This window comes from Bufo gargarizans, chromosome 5, assembly GCF_014858855.1.
Source record: "Bufo gargarizans isolate SCDJY-AF-19 chromosome 5, ASM1485885v1, whole genome shotgun sequence".
Lineage (NCBI taxonomy): Eukaryota > Metazoa > Chordata > Amphibia > Anura > Bufonidae > Bufo > Bufo gargarizans.
In genome coordinates, this window is record NC_058084.1 from 216,957,764 (window position 1) to 216,984,081 (window position 26,318).

Genomic DNA, 26,318 nt, shown 5'->3' on the forward strand with positions numbered 1-26,318 from the left:
ACCTGAACCCAATCGGCTTGGGGTGAGCTGGACCGAAGAGTTAAGGCAAAAGGGCCAACAAGTGCTAAGCATCTCTGGGAACTTCTTCAAGACTGTTGGAAGACCATTTCAGGTGACTACCTCTTGAAGCTCATCAAGAGAATGCTAAGAGTGTGCAAAGCAGTAATCAAAGCAAAAGGTGGCTACTTTGAAGAACATAGAATATGACATATTTTCAGTTGTTTCACACTTTTTTGTTATGTATATAATTCCACAGGTGTTAATTCATAGTTTTGATGCCTTCAGTGTGAATCTACAATTTTCATAGTCATGAAAATAAAGAAAACTCTTTGAATGAGAAGGTGTGTCCAAACTTTTGGTCTGTACTGTATAATATAACATAACTTTGTGCAGCACCGCAATCCAAACAGTAAAAAAGGAGTGCCAGCGGCTGTAGATGCAATGCACCATCCAAAGAAAATAAGAAAAAAAATCCACGGCACTTCCAAATATAGTGTGCGTATTTTATTCCACCAGATGCGACATTGCGGTCCTTTCAATGGAACCTTTCTCAATTGCTTGTGAAAGGTTCCATTGAGAGGACCAAAACGTCACATCTGGTGGAATAAAATATGCAAACTATATTTGGAAGTGCCGTGGAGTTTCTTCTTTAATATATATATATATATATATATATATATATATAATTATTATTTTTTTATTATTATTATTTTTTCTATGAGAGTGTTAGTAGTTGTGGGGTGTTCTAAATACAAAAGTATGCCTTGTTTTTAATGTGTTAAAGTCATTGAGGGGGTAGTGGTATGGCTTGGCAGACTCAGACGTTCTCATTGTGGAACTGTTAAAAACTCTAATTCGTGGTAAACTAATGTCACGTTCTTATTTCACATCCAAGTTTGATCCCTCTTCTACAGAATTATATTTTATTAACCCAATTTTTCTCTTTTTTGAACTTTTTGCCTATGCCATATACATTTGTCTCACACACTACCTTTGAGAGGACTGCTTTGCACTTGTTACATAGAATAGGATTTACTGTTTATTGAATGGCTTGCCTGAAGGGGCCCAATTTTCTGATGTATTAAAATGGGAGGACTTGGGATACAGTTTTTCTGCTGAAAAAATGACATCACTGAAACTCTGTTCAGAGTTCTTCTGCTACATTATAAGAACTCTGCTGAAAACTTACATTTACAATTGAATATGTATCTATCCATGTGCTGAATATGAAGCCTCTTGTTCAGAGGTTCTCTTGTTCTGAAGATTTCCTACTCTGACTTTATTTTTACTTCCCCATTTCCTTGTTCACATTTCTGATACTTATTGCATATTATATAATTTGGTTTTGTAAGCCCCTTCCCTACCTGTGTGGAGATGATGTTACTATATTGTGCTATTTTTGTCACTTTATAAAATTAATAAATGCCTGTTGAAACAAAAATAAATATGCAGAAATAATCTAAACGACACTCATTAATGTATTAATATCACGCATAGGAGGTATACAAATAAGTTAGAAAATTTACAAAATGTTCCAATACATTTAAGAAGTTGAACAGAACACATATCTTCTCCGAAGCTTCAGTACTAAAGAATGAATTTTCATCCAAATAACTTAAACTGTGATTTTTAACCATCGCTTTCTTCACTCTCCACAATAATGGTTCTCCTGTCTTCTTTCATAGATTTTGCACCTATTGCAAGAGAAAAAAAGTTATCAAATTAATATAGCCACCTTCAATTAAATATGTAATAATAATAATCTTAACAAGTAATGAAAACAAATGAGCACACGATGATAAAAATGAGACATGTAACTAACTGCCTATACATGCTTATTATCTATATGGAACTGAAGGCTCCCAGAGAAAAGGAAGATCTTCCTGGTGGCCCACATACTAACAGCTCCCTATTTTTGCATTTATCTCCATTTTTATCAGCACAACGTCTATAAACATGAGGGGTCTGATCTGGAGGCTGTAAACAGGGGTAATCTGGTCAGAGGTAAATTTTGTGTGGGGTTCTGGTCTGAAGGCTGTCATTTTTAGGACTCTGGTGCTTTTATTTAACGGCTCCAGAGTTAGTATTTTTTAGGAGGTCTTTTTTAGAGGATCTATGGGCTCTGTTAATTTAGAGGATATGGGTAAATCTGTATTTATTTTGTGATCTAAAAATGTACAGTATATCATTTATATGGGGTCTGTATGTGTTTAAGGCTCTAGTATGTGGAAAATATTTTTGATGTGCCAAAGAGGCTCATATGTACTATTTGCAATTCAAATGCCATTTGTTGGGGACATGTTTTACAGCATATAAATGGGTGGCTGAAAAATGTTGTGAACTATGCTACTAGTGTCATTTTCTATTCCTCCATTTGCAATTCCCCTGAGGTCCTCTCAAAAGTTGACAATTGTGATATAAATCACAGATTGATAAGACAAAGGTTGCAAGTCAAGGACAGAGTGGAGTAATATATCTGCATTCAGGTAAGATTGTGAATGGGTTATGGTTATATGACATATATGCATCCTTGAAACAAATAGTTTTTGCATCAGATCTGTCATCAGACTGTGTAAAGCAGCAGCATAGTATGGTCTGATTTCCATTTGCACAGAATAACTGCTTGTGACTAATGATAAGCTTATCTCTGGAAATCAGATTTGGGTCCAATTCATCTGAAATGTGTGTCTGATACAATTCAGCTCCAAATTGACTCTATTTGAATCAAAAGTGCTTCATTCCCCCTGAAAAACTGTGCATGCTATTCTAGTGTTCTTTCTCTATCTCTCATTTTGATTCTATAGCACTAATTCGCTAATCTCTACTGGTGACCACAGACAAATTAGACGAACCTAAAGCCCAACTCAATGCGGAGTCAAACAGGAGCATATGCCCTGGCTGTATGTCAGCCCCCAAGGTAGGCACTTTTGCCCAATAGATGCAGTAGAGCTGAGAGACAAACCATGAACTAAGGCACTTGAGGCCTGGTCTTTAACATTGTTCCTTGATCAAAGAGGCCCTTTTTAGGACTAATTGTGTATATGGACAGCATATATTTATAAGGATTGTGCCTTTGAGTGACTGTAACAGCCATGAATGATATACCCTTATATTAACCACTTGTTTTCTCGTGACACATTGTACTTCATGATAGTCATAAATTTGAGTCAAAATATTTCACCTTTATTTATGAAAAAATCCCAAATTTACCCAAAATTTAAAAAAATTAGCAATTGTCTACATTTCAATTTCTCTGCTTTTAAAACAGAAAGTGATACCTCATAAAATATTTATTACTTAACATTCCCCATATGTCTACTTTATGTTGGCATCATTTTGGAAATGTCATTTTTTTTTTTTAGGACGTTAGAAGGCTTAGAAGTTTAGAAGCAATCCTTAAAATTTTTAAGAAAATTGACAAAACCCACTTTTTAAGGACCAGTTCAGGTCTGAAGTCACTTTGTGGGGCCTACATAGTGGATACCCCCATACATGAGCCCATTGTAGAAACTACACCCCTCAAGTTACTTAAAACCGATTTTACAAACTTTGTTAACCCTTTAGGTGTTCCATAAGAACTAAAGGAAAATGGAGATCAAATTTTTTTATTTCACTTTTTTGGCAGATTTTCCATTTTAATCCAATTTTTTCTTTAACACATCGATGGTTAACAGCCAAACAAAACTCAATATTTATTACCCAGATTCTGCAGTTTACAGAAACACCCCACATGTGGTCATAAACTGCTGTATGGGCACACGGCAGGGCACAGAAGAAAAGGAACTCCACGTAGTTTTTAGATGCCATGTCCCATTTGAAGCCCCCTGATGCACCATTACTCCCAAGAAGTGATCCCATTTTGGAAACTAGGGGATCAGGTGCCAGTTTAATTGCTACTATTTTTGGGTACATATGATTTTTTGATCAATTATTATAACACTTTATGGGGCAAGTTGACAAAAAGATGGGTTGTTTTAGCACAGTTTCTATTTATTTATTTTTACAGCGTTCACCTGAGGGGTTCAGTCAAGTGACATTTTTATAAAGCAGATTGTTACGGACGTGGCGATACCTAATATGTATACTTTTTCTTATTTATTAAAGTTTTACACAATAATAGCATTTTTGAAACAAAAAAATTATGTTTTAATGTGTCCATGTTCTGAGAGCTATAGTTTTTTTTATTTTTTGAGAAATTTTCTTATGTAGGGGCTCATTTTTTGCGGGATGAGGTGACGGTTTTATTGGTACCATTAAGTGGGACATACGCATTTTTGATCACTTGGTGTTGAACTTTTTGTGATGTAAGGTGACAAAAATTGCTTGTTTTGACACCGTTTTTTTTATTTTTTTTACGGTGTTCACCAGAGGGGTTAGGTCATGTGATATTTTTATAGAGCTGGTTTTTACGGATGCGGCAATTCCTAATATGTATACTTTTTTTATTTGTTTCACTTTAACACAATAATAGCATTTTTAAAACCATAAAAATGATGTTTTAGTGTCTCCATGTTCTAAGAGCTATATATTTATTTATTTTTTTGAGATTTTCTTATGTAGAGGCTCATTTTTTGCAGGATGAGGTGACGGTTTTATTGGTACCATTTTGTGGGACATATGCGTTTTTGATCACTTGGTGTTGCACTTTTTGTGATGTAAAGTGACAATAATTGCTCGTTTTGACACTGTTTTCTTTTTGTTTGTTTTTTACGATGTTCACCCGAGGGGTTAGGTCATGTGATATTTTTATAGAGCAGGTTTTCTACGGACGCGGCAATATGTCTATTTTATTTTATTGTATTTTATTGTATTTATTTACATGTGAAACCTTTTTTTATTTTATTTTTTCAACACTTTATTTTTTTATTTTACACTTTTCATCCCCCATAAGGTCATACAAGACCTCTGGGGGACATTTACTTCACTTTTTCTTTTTCTTTATTCACTGTTGATTTCTCCTGTAACTGGGGCTGACATAGTAGCCCCAGTTACACGAGAAATGCACCCCCCCCCCCCCCCCAGAGAGGCTGTACAGCGCAATACAGCGCTGTACAGCCTCAGTGCAGGGCTGATCGAGGTCTCTGAAAGACCTCACACAGCTCCTGCACTCTCCGGTCCCGGCGGTCACATGACCGCCGGGCCGGAACAGGAAGCGCATAGCGCTTCCTGCTCTGCATACACAGCGCTCAGTGAGCGCTGTGTATACAGCGATCTAGAAGGCAGGACACCTGGGAACTGTCCCTGCCTTCTCTCTGGGTTGCCCTGCTGTCACTGACAGCGGGCAACCCGATCAGCAGCTGCACGATTAGCGTGCAGCTGCAGTTTCTGAACGGACGTTTTAAAACGTCCATTCAGAAATAGAGATCCACCTCCCGGACGTTTATATCCTATGGGCGGACGGGAGGTGGTTAAGTGATCACAACCATCAGACAAGTGAATCTATAAACATGTCATCTCCATCTATCAAGCTTGGGAACTTGTGAATTTATAAAGTAATGTTTACATTTGCTGCAATTTTAAATGTACCTCCACTTGTCATTATCTGTGCTCTATACAAACAACTTGCTTTCCTCCCCACTTCCTACAAGAAGAGGGGGACAGCTACAGAGAGTGACAGAGGCACAAACACACAGATACAGGTGCTGGTTCTGGTATAGGTTTTACCATTTCACACACAGTTCTGGAATCATAGCTTATTACTAGTGTTGAGCGATTTGAAGTTCATGAAGTGGATCGGAATCACAGGATAAGTATCCTGCAACTCATCACAAATCAAATTCTTTTTTAAATTTTGGTAAAGCAGCTGATTCAAATTTTTGAATAATTTGCTCATCTCTACTTATTACTAAAGTATCACCAAATAAACGTGAGCCCAAAAAAATGCACACTTTGAGCCAATGCTCACAAATATCAACACCATATAGAGAAAGATTACACATATGCCTATGGTATGACGTACTACAAATGTTTATCAGAAAATGAATTACTAGACCGCATAAAATGGAAAAAAATTTATTGATACAATTCATAAGGAACAATTCATACATAGAGAACAGGTGAAGGGAAAGGCAGCATCCATAAGAGGAAGACACAAGGGCAGTGATTCAACACAATATCCAATGCAAGCAATAATAAAGTGCAAGTGTAAAGTGCCAAATTTATAAAACTGGATGGGGCCAGCTGCGAGACGCGTTTCGACGAACCTTCGTTTAGGGGTGGCGTCATCACCAGGGGGCACATGTTAAAGGGGTTATCACATCTTAAACAATCCTAGCGATATACCCCCATTGTCTGATAGGTGCGGGACCCGCACCTACAAGAAGAACGGAGTCGGGTAGAGTTGTGGCTGGAGGACCCCAGGTTTACCGGGGTCCATTCACCACCAGGCGTAGCTCCCCGCCTCTCCCATTGAAGAGAATGGGAGCGCTCCACGCATGCGCAACCACCACTCCCATTCATTTCTATGGTGCGGGTCCCAGAGGTGGGACCTGCACCTATCAGACAATGGGGGCATATCCTTGCGATAGACCCCCATTGTCTATGATGGGATAACCTCTTTAAATACCCAGTTTGGCCAATCAAAAAGCTCAACACATGATTAATTTATGATCTCAACATCTGAGTGTAAGCGCCATTCACCATAATAATTTTCCTGTATGATTTGTGAAAATGAATATATTATGAATTTTGCATCACTTACAGTATGTGTTTTTTTTAATTATTATTTATCTATTCTTATGTTCTGAGTAATCTCTCAGGATTAATTCTGATTCACAATCATGTTCTTTTTAGCTAATCTAATTATGTGGATTTGTATTTATAAATTGACATATGTTAATAATTTTTTCATTACACCTCAGGTCAGACCACCATTCAGACCCCAAGTATTAATCAGACCTGAGTTCACAGCCCCAATCAGATCCCCAATGTTAATAAGACCTTAGATCAGACCTCAGATCAGAGCCCAATATAAAGAAGACCCCCCAATCAGACCTCAGATGAGACCCCCATGCTTCATATCAGTCCTCCATGTCTCATATCAGCCGCCAGCCATATGTGATCAGCCCCCAGCCATTCATAATCAGCCCCCAGCCATATGTTAATCAGCCCCCATTCATATATAATTCAGCCCCCAGTCATATATAATTCAGCCCCCAGCCATAATGCAACAGATCCCAGCCTCAGATCACAAATAAATAATACACTTACCTCTCCCTCTCCTGGATGGCGCCACTCCTCACCGCCCGTGATCTTCTTTCTTCTCCTCCATCGACTGTGTTGTGAACTGGCACGTAAAGCATCAGGTCACAGAGTGCCCTTACGCTGTGCGCAGTCTTCACAGCTGACAGCCGAGGACCAGGAAATGGTGAGTACAGAGCCTTCACCGCTTCCTGGTCCTCCGGTACTAATGAGTGCTTCCATAATGGAAGAGCTCAGTATTCGCCACTTAAGATGCAGGAGCATTTTTCCCACCACTTTGGGGGGGGGGGGGGGTGTCTTATGGGGCAAAAAATACGTGCACATGCTTTGTGGTAACAAATATATTTTCACAGAAATGGTGGCAAAACATAAATCATATTCACCTCATCCATTTGAGTGTGAAAACACCGCCGCCTCCATCTCAAATGGATAAGGTGAGTATTTTTTTTTTATCAATTAAACCAGGGGTGCACAACCTTTTTTGGTCTGGGGGCCGCATTATTACATTGCTCAAAAAAAGAAAAGTTAATCAGCGCTCATTCGCATCAGCCTATTATATAGCCAATGCAAAGTGACTGGGAAGGAATGATCACTATGGCAGTCATTCCTCCTTTATTTAGTTATATTGATTATTGATTATCTCGGATTACACAGAGAGATGTGCTGGCGATAATCGTACATCTTTCATCCTGATAACATATATGCAAATCAGCCGACTAACGAGTGATTCCTTGTTTATCAGCTGATCAGCGGTACGATTATACAGGTCACTTATCAGGAATGTTCCTATGATGACTTGTTCCCAGTAATTAAATGAATATCGTGCATGTAATAGGAACTTAGAGATTTCCTGTACAAAATGATTTTTATCACATTCCTGAAGCATAGCCCTGAAACAGAAGATTCATACTTTCTTGCCCACTGCCGCTCCCTCTGTCTCCATCTTCCAGTCCCGGCGCTGTTTACATCTGGCTGGCAATAGGCATAGTCACATGCTCCGCTCCAGCCAATGACTGGCTTCAGTGGTGATGTGGCCACAGCAGCGTTTCACCATTGAAGTCAATTTGCTGGAGAGGTGCTATGGGACCGGAAGATGGAGCCAGCGAGAGCAGTTTGGAGCAGGAAAGTATTTTCTGTTTCAGGGGCCATGCTACAGGAATGTGTTAAAAATCATTTTTACTGGGAAACTCCTTTAAGTGGCGATATTTCCTTCCTGCCTCCTATTCACAAATGAGTGCTTTTCTTCACTGCAGAGGACGGCGCTCATTGGTTCTTACCGCCTCCTGCACCCCCAGATATACTGTAGGTGCCCTGCACTAACCAGTAAGCACTTTCCTTCACTGCAGAGGACGACGCTCACTGGTTATTACCTCCTCCTATCCCCAGTTATAGGTGCCCTGCACTAACCAGTAAGCACTTTCCTTCACTGCAGAGGACGGCGCTCACTGGTTATTACCTCCTCCTGTCCCCAGTTATAGGTGCCCTGCAATAACCAGTAATCACTTTCCTTCACTGCAGAGGATGGGGCTCACTGGTTATTATCTCCTCCTGTCCCCAGTTATAGGTGCCCTACAATAACCAGTAAGCACTTTCCTTAACTGCAGAGTACCGAGCTCACTGGTTAATACCTCCTCCTGTCCCCAGTTATAGGTGCCCTGCAATAACCAGTAAGCACATTCCCTAAAGGCTTGTGCACACGGCCATTGTTTGGGTCTACATGCGATACGCTTTTCTTGCAACTTGGATGTGGACCCATTCACTTCATTGGGGCCGCAAAAGATGTGTGCTAGTCCGGATCCGTTGATAGGTTACGCAAAATTCAGAACACACATCGTCGGTATTCGTGTTTTGTGGACCGCAAAACACGATATGGTTGTGTGTATGAGGCCTTACATACTCATAAAAAAGTGGAATTTTTAGGAGATTGCAGGCCACAACAGCAATAATTTGCATATTGTGCCACACACCTAACCAGCCAAACCCCATACCAGCACCAGCCCTTGTTTGATCAACATACAGCATTATATGGCAGTTGCTAAAAATCCTGCAGTCATGTTTTAGCGATTCACCATGTTCGGCCCATCTGGTATTAACTATAATACATGTTTAAGTGAAACACCATCCGGTTCATAGTATATATTTGTATAGTTTTCAATTTCACATTTAAAATATTGAAGTCCTTTTTTTTAAAGGGATTCATGTCTACAGTGTTAAAAAAATAATTTCTGTCTTTTGAGTAGTTTTCCATTTGACAAAACAGAGCCATTTACAATTTTAAAGTGTACATTTTTATATTTATTCTCAGTCCATTGTATTGTATTGTTTTCAGAACATATAGTACGGGCACATTTTTGGTTTGTCAATTTAGTTTTTTCCTCCCAACGTTCTAATAGCCATAGCATTTAAATTTTCCATTCATATAGCCATATGAGGGATTATTTTTTGGGATACAAGTTGTACTAATTAAGAGCATCATTCAATTTTCCATGTCTGTTATTGGAAAATGGGGAAAAAAAATATTTGTGGGGTTAAATAAAAAATAAAAATAAAAATAATTCAACCAAGGTGTAAGTTTTTTTTTACTTCATTCACTCTGCAGCAAAAATGTAATAACATGATCCTTATTCTGCATCTCAATACGTATATGGTGTTAAAAAGTTGATTCTTTTTATCTACATACCATTGAAAAAAGTTGATCACATTTTCTTTACATTACCATTTTCGGACAGCCATAACTTTTTATATTTTGCTCTACAGAACTGTATGAGGGCTTGTTTTTTGGGGGCAAAATTTAGATTTTATTGTGTGTTTTTTTTTTTTCATTACGGCAATTAGCACACATAACATTTTTATTAATATTTTAATAGTTCAGGCAATACCTAGTATTTTTTTGTTTATATGTCTTTAGATGTAAAATTGGGAAAGGGGGGATATAAACTTTTAATTCTTATTTTTTTTAACTTTTATAGTGACAACTTAGGGGTCTAGAACCTGTCCCTTGTCCTAATCACCCTAATAAAGATCTATTATGGTAAATAGCATTTTGATGGGCTCCTTGCTGAGCTGTGCCTCGTGCACAGTGCAGCAGGGAGGTTACCATGGCAACTATGAGAAGCTTCTAAAGCATCCAAGGTGCCATGGTAACTATTGTCGAGCACAAATATTCGGAAAGCGAATATATCGCCATTTTGAGAATTTGCGACTATTTAGAATATAGTGCCATATATTTGTTATATCGAATATTCGTCTTTTTTTCCATCTGAACACATGATTCCTCCCTGTTTCTTGCTTGTGGGCTAATGAGTCATTGGTCCACAAGCAACTTAAGCAGGGAGGAATCATGACTTCGATGGAAAAAAATGCTGAATATTCTAAAAAAATGAATATATAGCACCACTATATTTAATATAGTGCTATATATTCGTATTTTAGAATATTGTTAATTTTTTTTCCATCTGAAGTGAACACTGAACACTGTTCACTTCAGGTGGAAAAAAATTACAAATATTCTAAATTAAAAATATATAGTCTTAAGTGGCTCTCCATATTCAATATAGTGCTATATATTTGTTATATTGAATATTCGTCTTTTTTTCCATCTGAAGTCATGATTCCTCCCTGCTTCTTGCTTGTGGGCTAATGAGCCATTGGCCCACAAGCAACTTAAGCAGGGAGGAATCATTTGTTCAGATGGAAAAAATGCTGAATATTCTGAAACCTAATATATAGCACTATATTCTATAATTTGGTTTTTGACTTACGCCTGTATTGATCGCGTAATATTGGCATTTTCGAGTAAAAAAAAAAGAATGTAGAATATAACAAGTATTCTAATTTGCGAATATTCAATGAATATTCTACAAAATATTAGCAAAATATCACGAATTCTAATATGACCCCTGCCGCTCATCACTAATTGTAACTGATCGGAGACCCATAGTTTGACTGCAGGGGCGCCAATCGGAAGGCAGAGGGAGACACATCCCTCTGCTTATCTTACAGATACTTTGATTGGTGTTCGTAGCATCTGAGTGGTTAAATGACGGGGTTTGGCGGGATCCCCATTTCCCATCATTGCAGCCAGCTGTCTGCAGTACCTGCCGCTTATGGAGTGGGCTCAATTCAGCAGCCTGCTCCATATATTCCCTCAGCCACCATGACTTACAGGTATACCTGACTTAATTCGTAGTATGAAGGTTGGGAAAGATAAATTTGTTGGGATGGCTAACCAGACCCCTTTCCCACCTTTTCCTCGCCACATTTTGGGAAAGTGATGAGGGGAGCATAAAGTCCAAGAGATGCAACAAATAATTAGTCCCAAATAAAATAAGTTGAAGTTAAAAGTTGCAAACACATAGTTTGTGACTTTTTAACACTGCTTTTCAGGCACAACGGAGATGATACATTTCCCCCAATATGCTTTTTTTTGAGAATTTATGAGAATTTTCTCTCTTTGAGAAATCATAAGAAAATATCCATTTATAATATAGCATTTTGAGATGACAAGTTACAGCAGCTGTTTGGACTCTTATTACTGGTTAGCACTGCATCTCCAGTAAGTGTTTCATTAATAAGCCTTTTAATTCTAAGAGCTCAAGTCTTAAGTGGCTCTCCACAGAATTCCCGTTAAAAGAATTAATCGAATATTGTCATGTCATTATTGTATCTCATCAGTCCCATTTCCTGTTTACCCTTTCTGGCAAATGAATATTTGATCTTAGCAACATTCTATTCCTGACATTATGTCACTGGTATAAGAACACTTCCCCCTGTTTTAATCTGTATGTAATGGGGTATAATGTATATTTAGCACACAGTGTAAAGTAGATGGACATGAACATGCCTGAAATAGTAGGCTATGGTACATATTGTATAACAAAATGTAGAATAAATTACTGTTAAGTTACTGTTATTATAGCAGTATTTTCCAAACCTAGGTAATTTACCTAAAACTAAGTAAACATGCTTTTCTTTCGGTGAGGACACTGTGCCCATTGTTACCAAAACACAACAGTGACATTCACATTGACTTTAAAGCGTACCTGAGTTATCAAAAAAGTTAGCATAATGACTGTGCTACTTTGTACAATCATAATTGTGAAGGAAAAGGTTCTTTTTGGGTTTCCCTAATGTCTATTTCAGGCTAATTATTTCTAATCTTGGCTATACAAGGCTTCTCTCGGGAGCAGGGGGTGTCTCATTTCCGTGGAATCTGCCAGCACTGTACGGCTATGATCTTTCCTTACTTCCCACTATGTTTTTTCAGTTCTGGAGCTCACAGAACATATAAGGAAGGAGTGATCACATTTACAGAAAGATGGGAATCTCAGATAATCTCCTATAATCTAGTACAAATACTAGACCAGGCTGCAATTTATACCATACTACAGGTAGGTTTATTTCTCTTAGTAGCCATTCACATCACATTTTCCTCTACGTTTAGCATGTACAACAGGAAACCTCCTGACACACGTACTAAATGTGTCCATAGGACTTAATATGTTATATGGAGGCCAAAAGAGGATCCTTTTGCCCTACAGTATGTCTGGCTGGTATATGTCACTATACTGCAAAAAAATCTATGTGGACTAATGTAGTAGACTGTGCTATTCTGTCCTGCAGTGTATTGTAAACAAAAAGATCTGTTTAAACGGAGGCTATAATAACCTACACTAGTCTCCATTAATCGGATAACTCATAGAGCTCCTATGATTGGCGATAACGCTGATTGCAGACATTTAACCCATCAGATGACGTGGTCAAATGGGACCACAGTATCTAAGCGCTGAAAACCTGGGCGCACTGGGCTCATGGGGCTAGAATGGCTTCCACTAGCAGCGATTAGGGGAGAAATTCATTCCCTGTGGATCTGAGGCCAGCCTCAGCAGGGCTCTATAGGAACATAGAGAGTTGCTCACAGACTTCAATGCTAATGAAGCAATCTGATAGCATGTTCAATTTCCTTAAGATAACTTTTAAAAAGTGTAAATAAAAAAATAAATCACCCTTTCCCTTTCCTCATAATAAAAATAAATAATTAAAAAATAAACAGAGGCATCACCACTTCCCAAAACACCTGTGCTATTAAAATCTAAATGTATTTATCCCATATGGCGAATGGTGTAATGGAAAAAAATCTAAATGGCTGATTCAAAATGTTTTCATTTCTTCACCTCCCCTAAACACTTTAATTAAAGGTGATCAAAAAGTCTTACGCAGTCTAAAATGGTATCAATGAAAAGTGTAGATCACCCTGCAAAAAAACAAGCTCTGTAGTTGAAAACCACATTTTTGTTTTCAAAGTGTTCATTTTCTTTTAAGTATTAAAACACAAGAAAAACTCTACAAATGTGGCATTACTGTAATCATACAGATCCAGAGAATGAAGGGTACAGTTTTACCATGTAGCAGACAGCATGAAAACAAAACCCATAAAACTGTGGCAGAATCTCAATTTTTTCAGTTGCGTCATGTGCAGACTTTTTTCCCCGCTCCCAATACATTATATTGAAAAAATACCTATATAATAATTATTTTTCTTTTAGATTCATTATATTGTATATATTTAATGAAATAAATTGATTTTGCTATGGACATGTGTACAATTTTGCTCCTTTTTTCAGAGCTACTGACATTTTGAGGGGCTGTTTAGTGGGTGCAATCAGCCACTGTTAATGATAAGATGTCATAAATAATTTGTCTTTAACTTTTGATAATGTGTTATACTATGTTACGTTATTTGCACTTCAGGGTTAATTCCAATCCCTTAACAACTGTCTCCAGGAGATGGTGGAACCTAATCCTTTGGCTTGTACTCTTTCCTGTGAAGTAAGTCAGTAGATGCTAAGCAAGAATGTAGCCAACTAGCAGCATCCAGTCCTTCAGACCATGTTTGGGACTCAGGGAGAAAGCCATGAAATATCCCAGAGAATGATGGTAGATCAGCATCTTTGAAAAGGTTAAGCAGCCATAAAAAAAACTGTGTGTGTGTGAAATTTGTGAATGTAATGCTCATCTAAGGCTAATTGACATCATCGCCTTGTTTGGGTTTAACCACCTCCCGACCGCATAACGCACGGATGCGTCCGGGAGGTGGTTGATTTATTCCTCCTGGACGCATCCGTGCATCATCTCGCGAGACGCGAGATTACGTCACAGCCGGCCCGCGCATGCGCATCGCGGGCCGGCATTTCGCTGCAGAGTATTTAGTCAGCAGCCTGCCGGCCACGATCATTGGCTGGCAGGTTGCTGATTTTCAAAAAAACCAATCAGCAGCCATTTAACCCCACATATTAGTAAATATGATGGGGTTATATGGCTGCTGTGCTCCTCTGCTCCTTCTTTTGGTCGGTTGGTTCCAGCAGAGGAGCAGAGGAGCACACATCACTGTGAGTACCCACTACACCACATACTAGCCCCAGATCACCCCAATTAACCCTTTGATCACCCCTTTGATCGCCCCTGTCAATCACTAGTGAAAGGAAAAAAGTGATCAGTGCAAACTGTCACTTTTTTTTTTCACTGGTATTGACCGTTAGGTTTCAGTATAGTTTAGGCCCCTTGGTTAGGTAGTTTAGGGATCGGTTAGCGCCCAGCCCACCGCACCGCAGTCCGTTATTCGCTGATTAGCGTATCGCTAATCAGCATTTGTACTTTTATAGTATCTAGAAGTGATCAAAACTGATCACGGTCAGATCTATAATAGTACTAGTGTCACTTTAGTTCTCCCTCCACCCAAAACGCAGTGTTTGCCCGATCAGGCCTGATCGGTCGCCCACACGTGCGTTCGCCCACGCCCGCCCCACCGCAGTGACAAAAAAATTTTTTTTTTTTATCGCTGCACATTCACTTTACACGCACTGCGGCGATAAAAAAATCTGTTTTGATATTTTTTATCAGCAGCCCAGCCCTTCCTGGACCTAGTACCATCTCTGCCGTAGAACATGGTGAAGTAGCGAGCACCAGAAGGGCAGTTGAAGCTGGTACGGTGGCACGTGCAGTAGTGACCCCGTCGCAGCCACCGCAAAGACGTGCCCGTAGAGCCCCTAGAATCCCAGAGGTGCTGGCAAACCCTGATTGGCAGTCCCCAACTTCAGCCGCACCTGTAGTTCCCCCTTTCACCGCCCAGTCTGGAGTTCGGGTTGAGACAGCTCAGATCGGTTCGGCCCTGGGATTTTTTGAGCTGTTCTTGACTGCGGAGCTCTTAGACTTAGTTGTGGCAGAGACAAACCGGTATGCCACACAATTTATAACCGCTAACTCGGGAAGCTTTTATGCCCAGCCTTTCCGGTGGAAACCAGTCCAAGTTTCCGAAATTAAAACTTTTCTGGGCCTCCTCCTCAACATGGGCCTGACAAAAAAGCATGAATTGCGGTCATATTGGTCCACAAACCCGATTCATCACATGCCCATGTTCTCTGCTGCTATGTCCAAGACACGATTTGAGACCATCCTGCGTTTCCTGCACTTAAGTGATAATAGCACCTCCCGTCCCAAAGGCCACCCTGCTTTTGACCGGCTCCACAAAATTCGGCCCCTCATAGACCATTTCAACCTGAAATTTGCAGATATTTATACCCCTGAGCAAAACATCTGCGTAGACGAGTCCCTTATACATTTTACCGGGCGCCTTGGCTTCAAACAATACATCCCAAGCAAGCGCGCCCGGTATGGGGTCAAATTGTATAAGCTCTGTGAAAGGGCCACAGGCTATACACACAAATTTCGTGTCTATGAGGGAAAAGATCAGACCCTGGAGCCGGTCGGTTGCCCTGACTACCTGGGGAGCAGTGGGAAGATAGTCTGGGACTTGGTGTCACCCTTATTCGGCAAGGGGTACCATCTTTATGTGGACAATTTTTACACAAGTGTGGCCCTCTTTAGGCATTTTTTTCTAGAACGGATTGGCGCCTGTGGTACCGCGCGAACTAGTCGCGCGGGCTTCCCCCAACGGCTCGTTAGCACCCGTCTTGCAAGGGGGCAGAGGGCCGCACTGTGTAACGAAGAACTGCTCGTGGTGAAATGGAGAGACAAGCGTGACGTTTACATGCTCTCCTCCATTCACGCAGACACGACAATACAAATTGAGCGAGCAACCCGTGTCATTGAAAAGCCCCTCTCAGTCCACGACTATAACCTCCACATGGGAGGGGTGGACTTCAATGACCAGATGTTGTCTCCGTATTTAGTTTCCCGCAGAACCAGACGCTGGTATAAGAAGGTGTCTGTATATTTAATTCAATTGGCTCTGTACAATAGTTTTGTTCTCTACAGTAAGGCTGGGAGAACTGGATCCTTCCTCAAATTTCAGGAAGAGATCATCGAGAACCTCCTGTATCCAGGAGGTTCCGTGGCCCCATCCACCAGTGTAGTTAGCCGTCTACACGAGCGACATTTCCCCAATGTCGTTGCTGGTACCTCAACCCACCCGTCACCCCGAAAAAGATGTGTCTGTAGCAGGAGTGGAATAAGGCGTGACACCCGCTATTTCTGTCCTGACTGTCCTGACCACCCTGCCCTATGCTTAGGGGAGTGTTTCCGAAAGTACCACACACAGGTACACCTAGCATAGGGATCATCTCACCAGGATAGGCACACAGGGCTATTAGGGCCCATTCATTCACAGCTGCTGCAAACGTCTCCTTTCACATGGGACAAAGTGCATAACGCACTTCGCCACATCTTTGGGCGATTTGCGCTTTGCACATTGACTCATGGGGAAGGAGAGGTTTGTTCTATAAAGGTAAAAAAAAAAAAAAAAAACACCAGTAAGCAAACACGTTAATGTTTAGTTCAAAAAGTTAAAGTTACATGTTCTGTTCCAAAGTTAATAAAATTATTGCGTTGTGGCCTGGTTTTTTTAATTTTTTTTTTTTTTGTCTTTTTACCTTCCAGGTGGACCAACCGATCTACTAGCTGCAGCACCGATGTGCATTCTGACAGAAGCATTGCGCTGCTGTCAGATTACACGCAAGTCGGTGTATGCGGCGCTGCAAGACGGGATTTTCTCCTCTGCAGTGACAGATACGTTTGCCAAGGCATACGAGCTGAGGAGGAGGCGGCGTTCCTATGCTTTGGCAAACACTTTGTATATATATATATAAAAAAAAAATAAAAAATCCCGGCAATGATTTATTCATCCACATCGATTGATGCGAATGGAGAAATCTGGTTTGCCAGGGCATACGAGCTAAGTGGGTATGGATGTAGGGCGGAGCTCCTATGTCCTGGCAGACGCCTTTCCCCTCCATTTTTTTTTTTTGGCAGAGATTTTTTCATCCACATTGATCGATGCGAATGAAGAAATCTGTGCCGTTCATTTTTTTCTTTCAGCCCAGAGGCTGAACGGAAAAAAAAATCTCATTACCTGTATGCTCAATATAAGGAGAATAGCAGAAACTCCTAATGCTGGCCATACATGTAATGATTGCGGAGACCCTCAAATGCCAGGGCAGTACAAACACCCCACAACTGACCCTATTTTGGAAAGAAGACACCCCAAGGTATTTGCTGAGGGGCATATTGAGTCCATGAAAGATTGAAATTTTTGTCCTAAGTTAGCGGAAAGTGAGACTTTGTCTTTTGCCAAGATATTTCTCTCACCCAGCATGGGTATATGTAAAATGACACCCCAAAACACATTCCCCAACTTCTCCTGAGTACGGCGATACCAGATTTGTGACACTTTTTTGATGCCAAGGTGGGCAAAGGGGCACATATTCCAAAGTGCACCTTTCGGATTTCACCGGTCATTTTTTACACAATTTGATTGCAAAGTTCTTCTCACACATTTGGACCCCTAAATTGCCAGGGCAGTATAACTACGCCACAAGTGACCCCATTTTGGAAAGAAGACACCCCAAGGTATTCTGTGAGGGGCATGGCGAGTTCCTAGAATTTTTTTTTTTTTGTCGCAAGTTAGTGGAATATGAGACTTTGTAAGGAAAAAAGAGAAAAAAAAAATCATCATTTTCCGCTAACTTGTGACAAAAAAAAAAAATTCTAGGAACTCGCAGTGCCCCTCACGGAATACCTTGGGGTGTCTTCTTTCCAAAATGGGGTCACTTGTGGCGTAGTTATACTGCCCTGGCAATTTAGGGGCCCAAATGTGTGAGAAGTACCTTGCAATCAAAATGTGTAAAAAATGGCCTGCAAAATCCGAAAGGTGCACTTTGGAATATGTGCCCCTTTGCCCACCTTGGCTGCAATAAAGTGTCACACATGTGGTATCGCCGTACTCAGGAGAAGTTGGGGAATGTGTTTTGGGGTGTCATTTTACATATACCCATGCTGGGTGAGAAAAATATCTTGGTCAAATGCCAACTTTGTATAAAAAAATGGGAAAAGTTGTCTTTTGCCAAGATATTTCTCTCACCCAGCATGGGTATATGTAAAATGACACCCCAAAACACATTCCCCAACTTCTCCTGAGTACGGCGATACCAGATGTGTGACACTTTTTTTCTGCCAAGGTGGGCAAAGGGGCACATATTCCAAAGTGCACCTTTCGGATTTCACCGGTCATTTTTTACACAATTTGATTGCAAAGTTCTTCTCACACATTTGGACCCCTAAATTGCCAGGGCAGTATAACTACGCCACAAGTGACCCCATTTTAGAAAGAAGACACCCCAAGGTATTCTGTGAGGGGCATGGTGAGTTCCTAGAATTTTTTATTTTTTGTCGCAAGTTAGTGGAATATGAGACTTTGTAAGAAAAAAATAAAAATAAAAAATCATCATCATTTTCCGCTAACTTGTGACAAAAAATAAAAAGTTCTATGAACTCACTTTGCCCATCAGCGAATACCTTAGGGTTTCTACTTTCCGAAATGGGGTCATTTGTGGGGTTTTTCTACTGTTTGGGCATTGCAGAACCTCAGGAATCATGACAGGTGCTCAGAAAATCAGAGCTGTTTCAAAAAGCGGAAATTCACATTTTTGTACCATAGTTTGTAAACGCTATAACTTTTACCCAAACCATTTTTTTTTGCCCAAACATTTTTTTTTTATCAAAGACATGTAGAACAATAAATTTGGCGAAAAATTTATATATGGATGTCGTTTTTTTTGCAAAATTTTACAGCTGAAAGTGAAAAATGTCATTTTTTTGCTAAAAAATCGTTACATTTTGATTAATAACAAAAAAAGTAAAAATGTCAGCAGCAATAAAATACCACCAAATGAAAGCTCCATTAGTGAGAAGAAAAGGAGGTAAAATTCATTTGGGTGGTAAGTTGCATGACCGAGCGATAAACGATGAAAGTAGTGTAGTGCCGAAGTGTAAAAAGTGGCCTGGTCATGAAGGGGGTTTCAGCTAGCGGGGCTGAAGTGGTTAAAGGATTCTAGCCCCCAGTCATATTATTGTGTCACTTTCCAAGTACTGATTTTGAGGGCTTACACCCCCCATGGAGGTAATCCACTGATTCTTTCTTAGAAACTGCTGTTATTTTGATGGAATTAATTAAAAACTGTACCTCCATCTTGTGGAAGATTACCTAAATCTTTATTTAGGCCTTGATTTATGAAGACCAGCCTCTGCTGCACTGGTCTTGATAGGGCCTGTGCTGCCTGAGGTGGCATGTAATTTTGGAAGAGAAGCAGACCTCTTCATAAATTACATGCTTCCTCAGTGGTGTAAATAGAAATAATTGGATCCCACAGGAAGTTTTTGAATGGGCTCACCTCCCCCCCCAAAAAAAACTTCTTTACAACCCTCACTCCCGTGGCTAGTCAGACGATGCCCGGCAGCCATTCCATCTCTTTCCTACAGTGTCTCTGTATATTATGTCAATGTATAATACTGTTGAGTGGGCCCTGACAGTAAAATCTTTTATCTTCCTCCTGGATGGACCCCTTCTGAGTTGAGGCCCCAAAGCAGCCGCTCCCCCTGCTTTCTCTATAGCTACGCCTCTGTACCTCCTGTCCTGTGGCAGTGCGTGTGCCAAAATGAAATCTATAGCTTTCAGTCATTATTCCAGGGAGTTTTGGGCATATGTAATGATGACTCTTCCATGGCTGAAAATCCAGTTGCAACTAAAAAAGTTGAAAAAGGCACTAAACTGGGTGTTTTGAAACTTCCAAAGGGATAAATAAATAGAATAGATGAATTTCCCTCTTAGTGTTTATTGTTAAACGGCAACCTTAAGCCTTTCTGGTTTCCTGTCATTTGTATTGCACCACTGCAAAACCAAGGGCACCCTACCTTCCATTGGGCAGGAGACTCTGGCCAGGATGTGCCTGAGGAAAAATAAAAACCAGGTGAACCTCCCCTTTGACTGTAATGGCCCAAGGAGTGAGTGTGAGGAAACCTGACATGGTGAGGTCAGTACCACCGTTACCACTCTCATCCTCCCCTCCTGATTGCTGCAGGTGAAACTGTACCTGTAGTGTAGTATAGTAAGTGTATCTGTAAAGAATAAATCAAGGCATTGCCTTGATTTATTCTTTACAGATATACCATGACCTGGATAAATGAGAACCTTCACAGACATATTGCAAGTGTATCAGACTTATGTTTTGTTTTTATATAGAATCTGTTACATGGATCTTACATGGATATTATTAATATTATTGTATTTTATTGGGCTGTATAGTAGACCATTTATGAAAATAAGGTGATGTGCAGTTTTACTATTACCTGTAATGCAGTTTCTTGTAACTAAATTGCTACCTAGATGAAGCAGGAATAACTACAAGGGCTAAAGGCTTAGGAACACCAGTGTAACTAGTCTCAAGGATTCAAAATCATGTGAATAATTATTTACACAAGTGAGGTGCATGGTTTGCTTCTTATACCTTTATAAATCTAATATTTGCTCATGGATGGTCTTTTTGCTCACAAATTATGCACATACAATAGTTATATAGCTTTCTAATAATATCAGAACTGTGACTGGTCATTGTCATTTTACCTGGGAGCAGCGGTGAAGTGTGCAGTGCAGGGGTGTCTTTCCGCCTTGGTTTTCTCAATTCTGCATCTTTATTTAAGAGAGAGGGTATTTTCATATTCTTTTGTTGTTTTTCCACTTCATCAAACCTTTTTAATAGCAGCTCTGAAAAATCTAAATCACAATTTCCTGTTATTATAAGGTAGCCTTGCTAATCAACAACATTGTCAAATAAAGTTGCTTTAAATAGACTACAGTGGGATGCGAAAGTTTGGGCAACCTTGTTAATCGTCATGATTTTCCTGTATAAATCGTTGGTTGTTACGATAAAAAATGTCAGTTAAATATATCATATAGGAGACGCACACAGTGATATTTGAGAAGTGAAATGAAGTTTATTGGATTTACAGAAAGTGTGCTATAACTGTTTAAACAAAATTAGGCAGGTGCATAAATTTGGGTACTGTTGTCATTTTATTGATTCCAAAATCTTTAGAACTAATTATTGGAACTCAAATTGGCTTGGTAAGCTCAGTGACCCCTGACCTACATACACAGGTGAATCCAATTATGAGAAAGAATATTTAAGGGGGTCAATTGTAAGTTTCCCTCCTCTTTTAATTTTCTCTGAAGAGTAGTAACATGGGGGGTCTCAAAACAACTCTCAAATGACCTGAAGACAAAGATTGTTCACCATCATGGTTTAGGGGAAGGATACAGAAAGCTGTCTCAGAGATTTCAACTGTCTGTTTCCACAGTTAGGAACATATTGAGGAAATGGAAGACCACAGGCTCAGTTCAAGTTAAGGCTCAAAGTGGCAGACCAAGAAAAATCTCGGCTAGACAGAAGCGACGAATGGTGAGAACAGTCAGAGTCAACCCACAGACCAGCACCAAAGACCTACAACGTCATTTTGCTGCAGATGGAGTCACTGTGCATCGTTCAACCATTCGGCGCACTTTACACAAGGAGATGCTGTATGCGAGAGTGATGCAGAGGAAGCCTTTTCTCCACCCACAGCACAAAAAGTGCCGCTTGAGGTGGGCTAAAGCACATTTGGACAAGCCAGCTTCATTTTGGAATAAGGTGCTGTGGACTGATGAAACTAAAATTGAGTTATTTGGCCATAACAAGGGGCGTTGTGCATGGAGGAAAAAGAACACAGCATTCCAAGAAAAACACCTGCTACCTACAGTAAAATATGGTAGTGGTTCCATCATGCTGTGGGGCTGTGTGGCCAGTGCAGGGACTGGGAATCTCGTCAAAGTTGAGGGACGCATGAATTCCACTCAGTATCAGCAGATTCTGGAGACCAATGTCCAGGAATCAGTGACAAAGCTGAAGCTGCGCCGGGGTTGGATCTTTCAACAAGACAACGACCATAAACACTGCTCAAAATCCACTAAGGCATTTATGCAGAGGAACAAGTACAACGTTCTGGAATGGCCATCTCAGTCCCCAGACCTGAATATAATTGAAAATCTGTGGTGTGACTTAAAGAGAGCTGTCCATGCTTGGAAGCCATCAAACCTGAATGAACTAAAGATGTTTTGTAAAGAGGAATGGTCCAAAATACCTTCAACCAGAATCCAGACTCTCATTGGAACCTACAGAAAGTGTTTAGAGGCAGTAATTTCTGCAAAAGGTGGATCTACTAAATATTGATTTCAATTCTTTTTTGTGGTGCCCAAATTTATGCACCTGCCTAATTTTGTTTAAACAATTATAGCACACTATCTGTAAATCCAATAAACTTCATTTCACTTCTCAAATATCACTGTGTGTGTCTCCTATATGATATATTTAATTGACATTTTTTATCGTAACAACCAAACGATTTATACAGGAAATTCATGACGATTAACAAGGTTGCCCAAACTTTCGCATCACACAGGTAGCCAGTGTATTCTACCCCAGGACATTGTGTCACTTGCTAACTTGCTTGGCCCATGTAATATTTTAGATAGCCTGGCCCTTTAACAGTGGTTGAATGTTAAGAAGGTGCCATAAAGCACAATGCACAAGGCAAATGTGATTGGATTGGAGATCTACTAATATGCTCCCTTAAAAATGATGTATAACTCTTAAAGGAAGACAGAACACAGAAAATGTCCCAAAAATTTAAGAAAATCTCTTAGCTTGGAGAACAGAGAGCCTGGTGCTCATGTATGGTGTACTCTGTTTCACTTCCAGGTCCCCCAGGTGCAGCACTGAACTTTAACATACAATTCTGTATAGAATAAAGAAGAAAATTTAATTATTCTATACAAATTCCAATGCAAGTTAGGGTCCAATTGGGTACCTAACAAAAAATAAAAATAAAGTTTTGAAAAATATTAAAAATAAAAATAATTAAACAATTAAAAAAGTAAAATCATGGGCATCACTGTGTGTGAAAATTACGTTCTATTCAAATATAAAAAAAACTTATGGTGAATGGTGGGAAAAAAATAAAAATTGACAATTTGCCATTTTTTCATGACTTTACTTCCCCCAAAAAAGTATTAAAAGTGAACAAAAATTCAAACATACCCCAAAATTATATTAGTAAAAACTAAAGATTGTCCCACAAAAAATGAGCTCTCATACATCACCATAGACATAAATACCTGTATAAACAAGTTATGGGGGTCAGACTATAGCAATGACAAGAAAAAAAATATTTTTTCAATTATTTTTTTTCCTTTCAGTATTAAAATGCAGGAAAAACTATACATATGTGGTATTGCCATAATCATGCTGACCTGGAAAATTAAGAGCACAAGTCAGTTTTACCAGATAGTGTACGCCTTAAAAACAAAACTCGTAAAAGTGTATTTTTTTTTTCAAATTCCACCCCATTTGGATATTTTTTTCCTGCTCCCCAATACATTGTATGCAATATTATATGGTGGCATTAGAAAATAAAACTTGGCCTCATACGGCTATGTGAAGGGAAAAATAAAAAAAGTTATGGCTCCGGGAAGACAGGGGGCAAAAAATAAAAATGCAAAAATGGAAAATTGCTGCATCAAGAAAGGATTAAAGATATTGTGGCCCATCATTTTAAGCCCAGCCCCCTTGACTATGCACCACCTGCAATCTTTCCCCAGTTGAAATAAATCAGATCAGTAAGGCCCCTTTCACATGAGCGAGTATTCCGCGCGGGTGCAATGCGTGATGCAAACGCATTGCGCCCACAAGGAATCCGTACCTATTAATTTCAATGGAACTGTGTACATGTGCGTTGGTTTTCATGTGTCACTTGTGCGTGCATGTTCTATATTCTCACGATTTTCACACAACGCTGGCCCCATAGAAGTGAATGGAGCTGCATGAAAATCACACCGCATCTGCAAGCAAGTCCGGATGCGATGCGTTTTTCATGGATGATTGCTAAGAGATGTTGTCTGTGTACATTCAGTTTTTGAACACGCGCGTGCAAAACGCATTAAATTGCATTGCACCCGTGCGATAAAAACTGAACAACTGAATGCGATCGCAGATAAAACTGAATGACTTTGCAAAATCGCGCATTTTTCACTGAATGCATTTGCAACACATCCGGACCTAATTCGCACACGTTCGTCTGCAAGGGGCATAAGAGTTCTATAGGATTTTTTTGCTTCAGGAACATGCAGAAAAGGCTGGAAATTAACAAACAGTGGGTGCAATTATCTCCATTTCACTTTTATAATTCATTCCTAGGTTTCGCATCCATTTTATACTTTTAAAGTATTGTCCTTGCCTGGAATAAATGGTGGCTTGTGTAGGGCTGGTGTGTCTTTTCTCCTGGGTTGTTTTAGATCCATTTCATTGTTCTGGGAAGTAGTATCCGTTTTTCCTTTCCTCACTTTCATCTGAATATCACAATTCCTCCTCAGTTGCTCAGAAAGGTTGTCTAGAAGTAATTCAAATTCATGTTTATAATAAAAATGAATGTAGGAATGAGTAGGAAGTGACAAATCCTTTTGCTCATATTTCTCCAGGTAAAATATGCTCTAGGCAGCCTATACCATGACTAGCCATTTCCTTATTCCCCTTGTACAACTACTTCATAGATGTCATACAGAACATAGCCTTTGATATGTGATGTAGCAGTGCTATCTTCTTTAAAGTTATAATATACTAAGACTTTCTTTCTGCTGCTGTGTTCTATTCCACTGCACTCTATTGTTTCCATCCAAAATGCATAGACCTGACACTCCTCATTATTGGTCATGACTTCAAAAAGAACAGAATCCATGACCCTACTGTGAACATTGGCATTAAAAAATGTTATACATCGTTTAAACAGCAGTGGCAATTAAAATGATCAATTAAAGAACTTCAATGGATATATGGGAAAGTCAATACATTAGAAAATGATATACATGATGGCCTGTGCAGTACAACTTATCACCATTAGCTGGCATTACTAGGTCAAAGAGTTTTACAAAGTATACTATCAGCTTGGTCACTACGCCCAATCTCTACATCAAGAATGCCTGCTGAAGTCATACAGTGTATATCTGACTTTCATTTGAACTCGGTCAATGTAAAAATGCCTGCTTTGTATTCTACTTTCATGTTGTTATATATGGTTTGCTGTTTAGACCTACTGTTACCCCATTTATGATTTATCTTAAAAATTAGAATGATTAAATAATATCTACATGAATGACATGGTATTTTTTGTATGCTAGTACCACAGTTCCTAATCCCATGAGAAGAAACCTAAGCCCTTATCTTCCCATCTGGCAGCAGGTCTATTACCAGAAAGCAAGTGATATCAGGTTTCTAAGGTTCAGCAGCATGAATCGTTGTTCTGTGATTATGGTGACTACGGATGACTCATGGCTGTATCTAATGAATTACTGAAAGTCATAAGAACCAATAATGGCATTACCTAAAAGCTTACAGTGCTGTCCTTGCTTATCCAACATGTCTTCTGAGAGATCCAATGACGACACACATTCTGTTGACATAATTGTAAGGGATTCTTACGTTTTCTGTAAAAATGTATTAAGGATAAGATACGGAAAAGTGATCACCAGAGTTCATAACTCCAACAAAACGCATAAACAGTTTGTCATCATAAAATGTTAAATAATTTAATTATAGATAGATAGATAGATAGATAGATACAGTAGATGATAGATATAGATAGATAGATACAGTAGATGATAGATATAGATAATAGCTAGATAATTAGATAGATAATTAGATAGATAGATAGATAGATAGATAGATAGATAGATAATTAGATAG

The 26,318-nt window shown here is 39.5% G+C and overlaps 1 protein-coding gene across 1 annotated transcript; it reads right to left on the minus strand.

The window, feature by feature from the left end:
- Positions 1 to 1,629: 1,629 nt before the first annotated feature.
- PPP1R17 (protein phosphatase 1 regulatory subunit 17) lies at positions 1,630 to 26,035 on the minus strand. The gene is made up of 4 exons (XM_044295459.1): positions 25,957 to 26,035; positions 24,817 to 24,969; positions 21,113 to 21,262; positions 1,630 to 1,694 (listed from the first exon to the last, which is right to left on the minus strand). Exons 1-4 carry the CDS (start codon positions 26,033 to 26,035, stop codon positions 1,630 to 1,632), a joined length of 447 nt encoding a protein of 148 aa, XP_044151394.1.
- Between the last annotated feature and the right edge of the window lie 283 nt (positions 26,036 to 26,318).

What these genes read in the sequence shown, in the direction of transcription:
- PPP1R17 (XM_044295459.1), bottom strand. Translation starts at nt 26,035, where the DNA reads ATGTCAACAGAATGTGTGTCGTCATTGGATCTCTCAGAAGACATGTTG. An exon ending in ACAGCACTGTAAGCTTTTAG is followed by an intron (nt 24,970 to 25,956) that starts GTAATGCCATTA and finishes AATTACTTCTAG; the next exon opens with ACAACCTTTCTGAGCAACTG. An exon ending in CACTTCACCGCTGCTCCCAG is followed by an intron (nt 1,695 to 21,112) that starts GTAAAATGACAA and finishes CTCTTGCAATAG; the next exon opens with GTGCAAAATCTATGAAAGAA.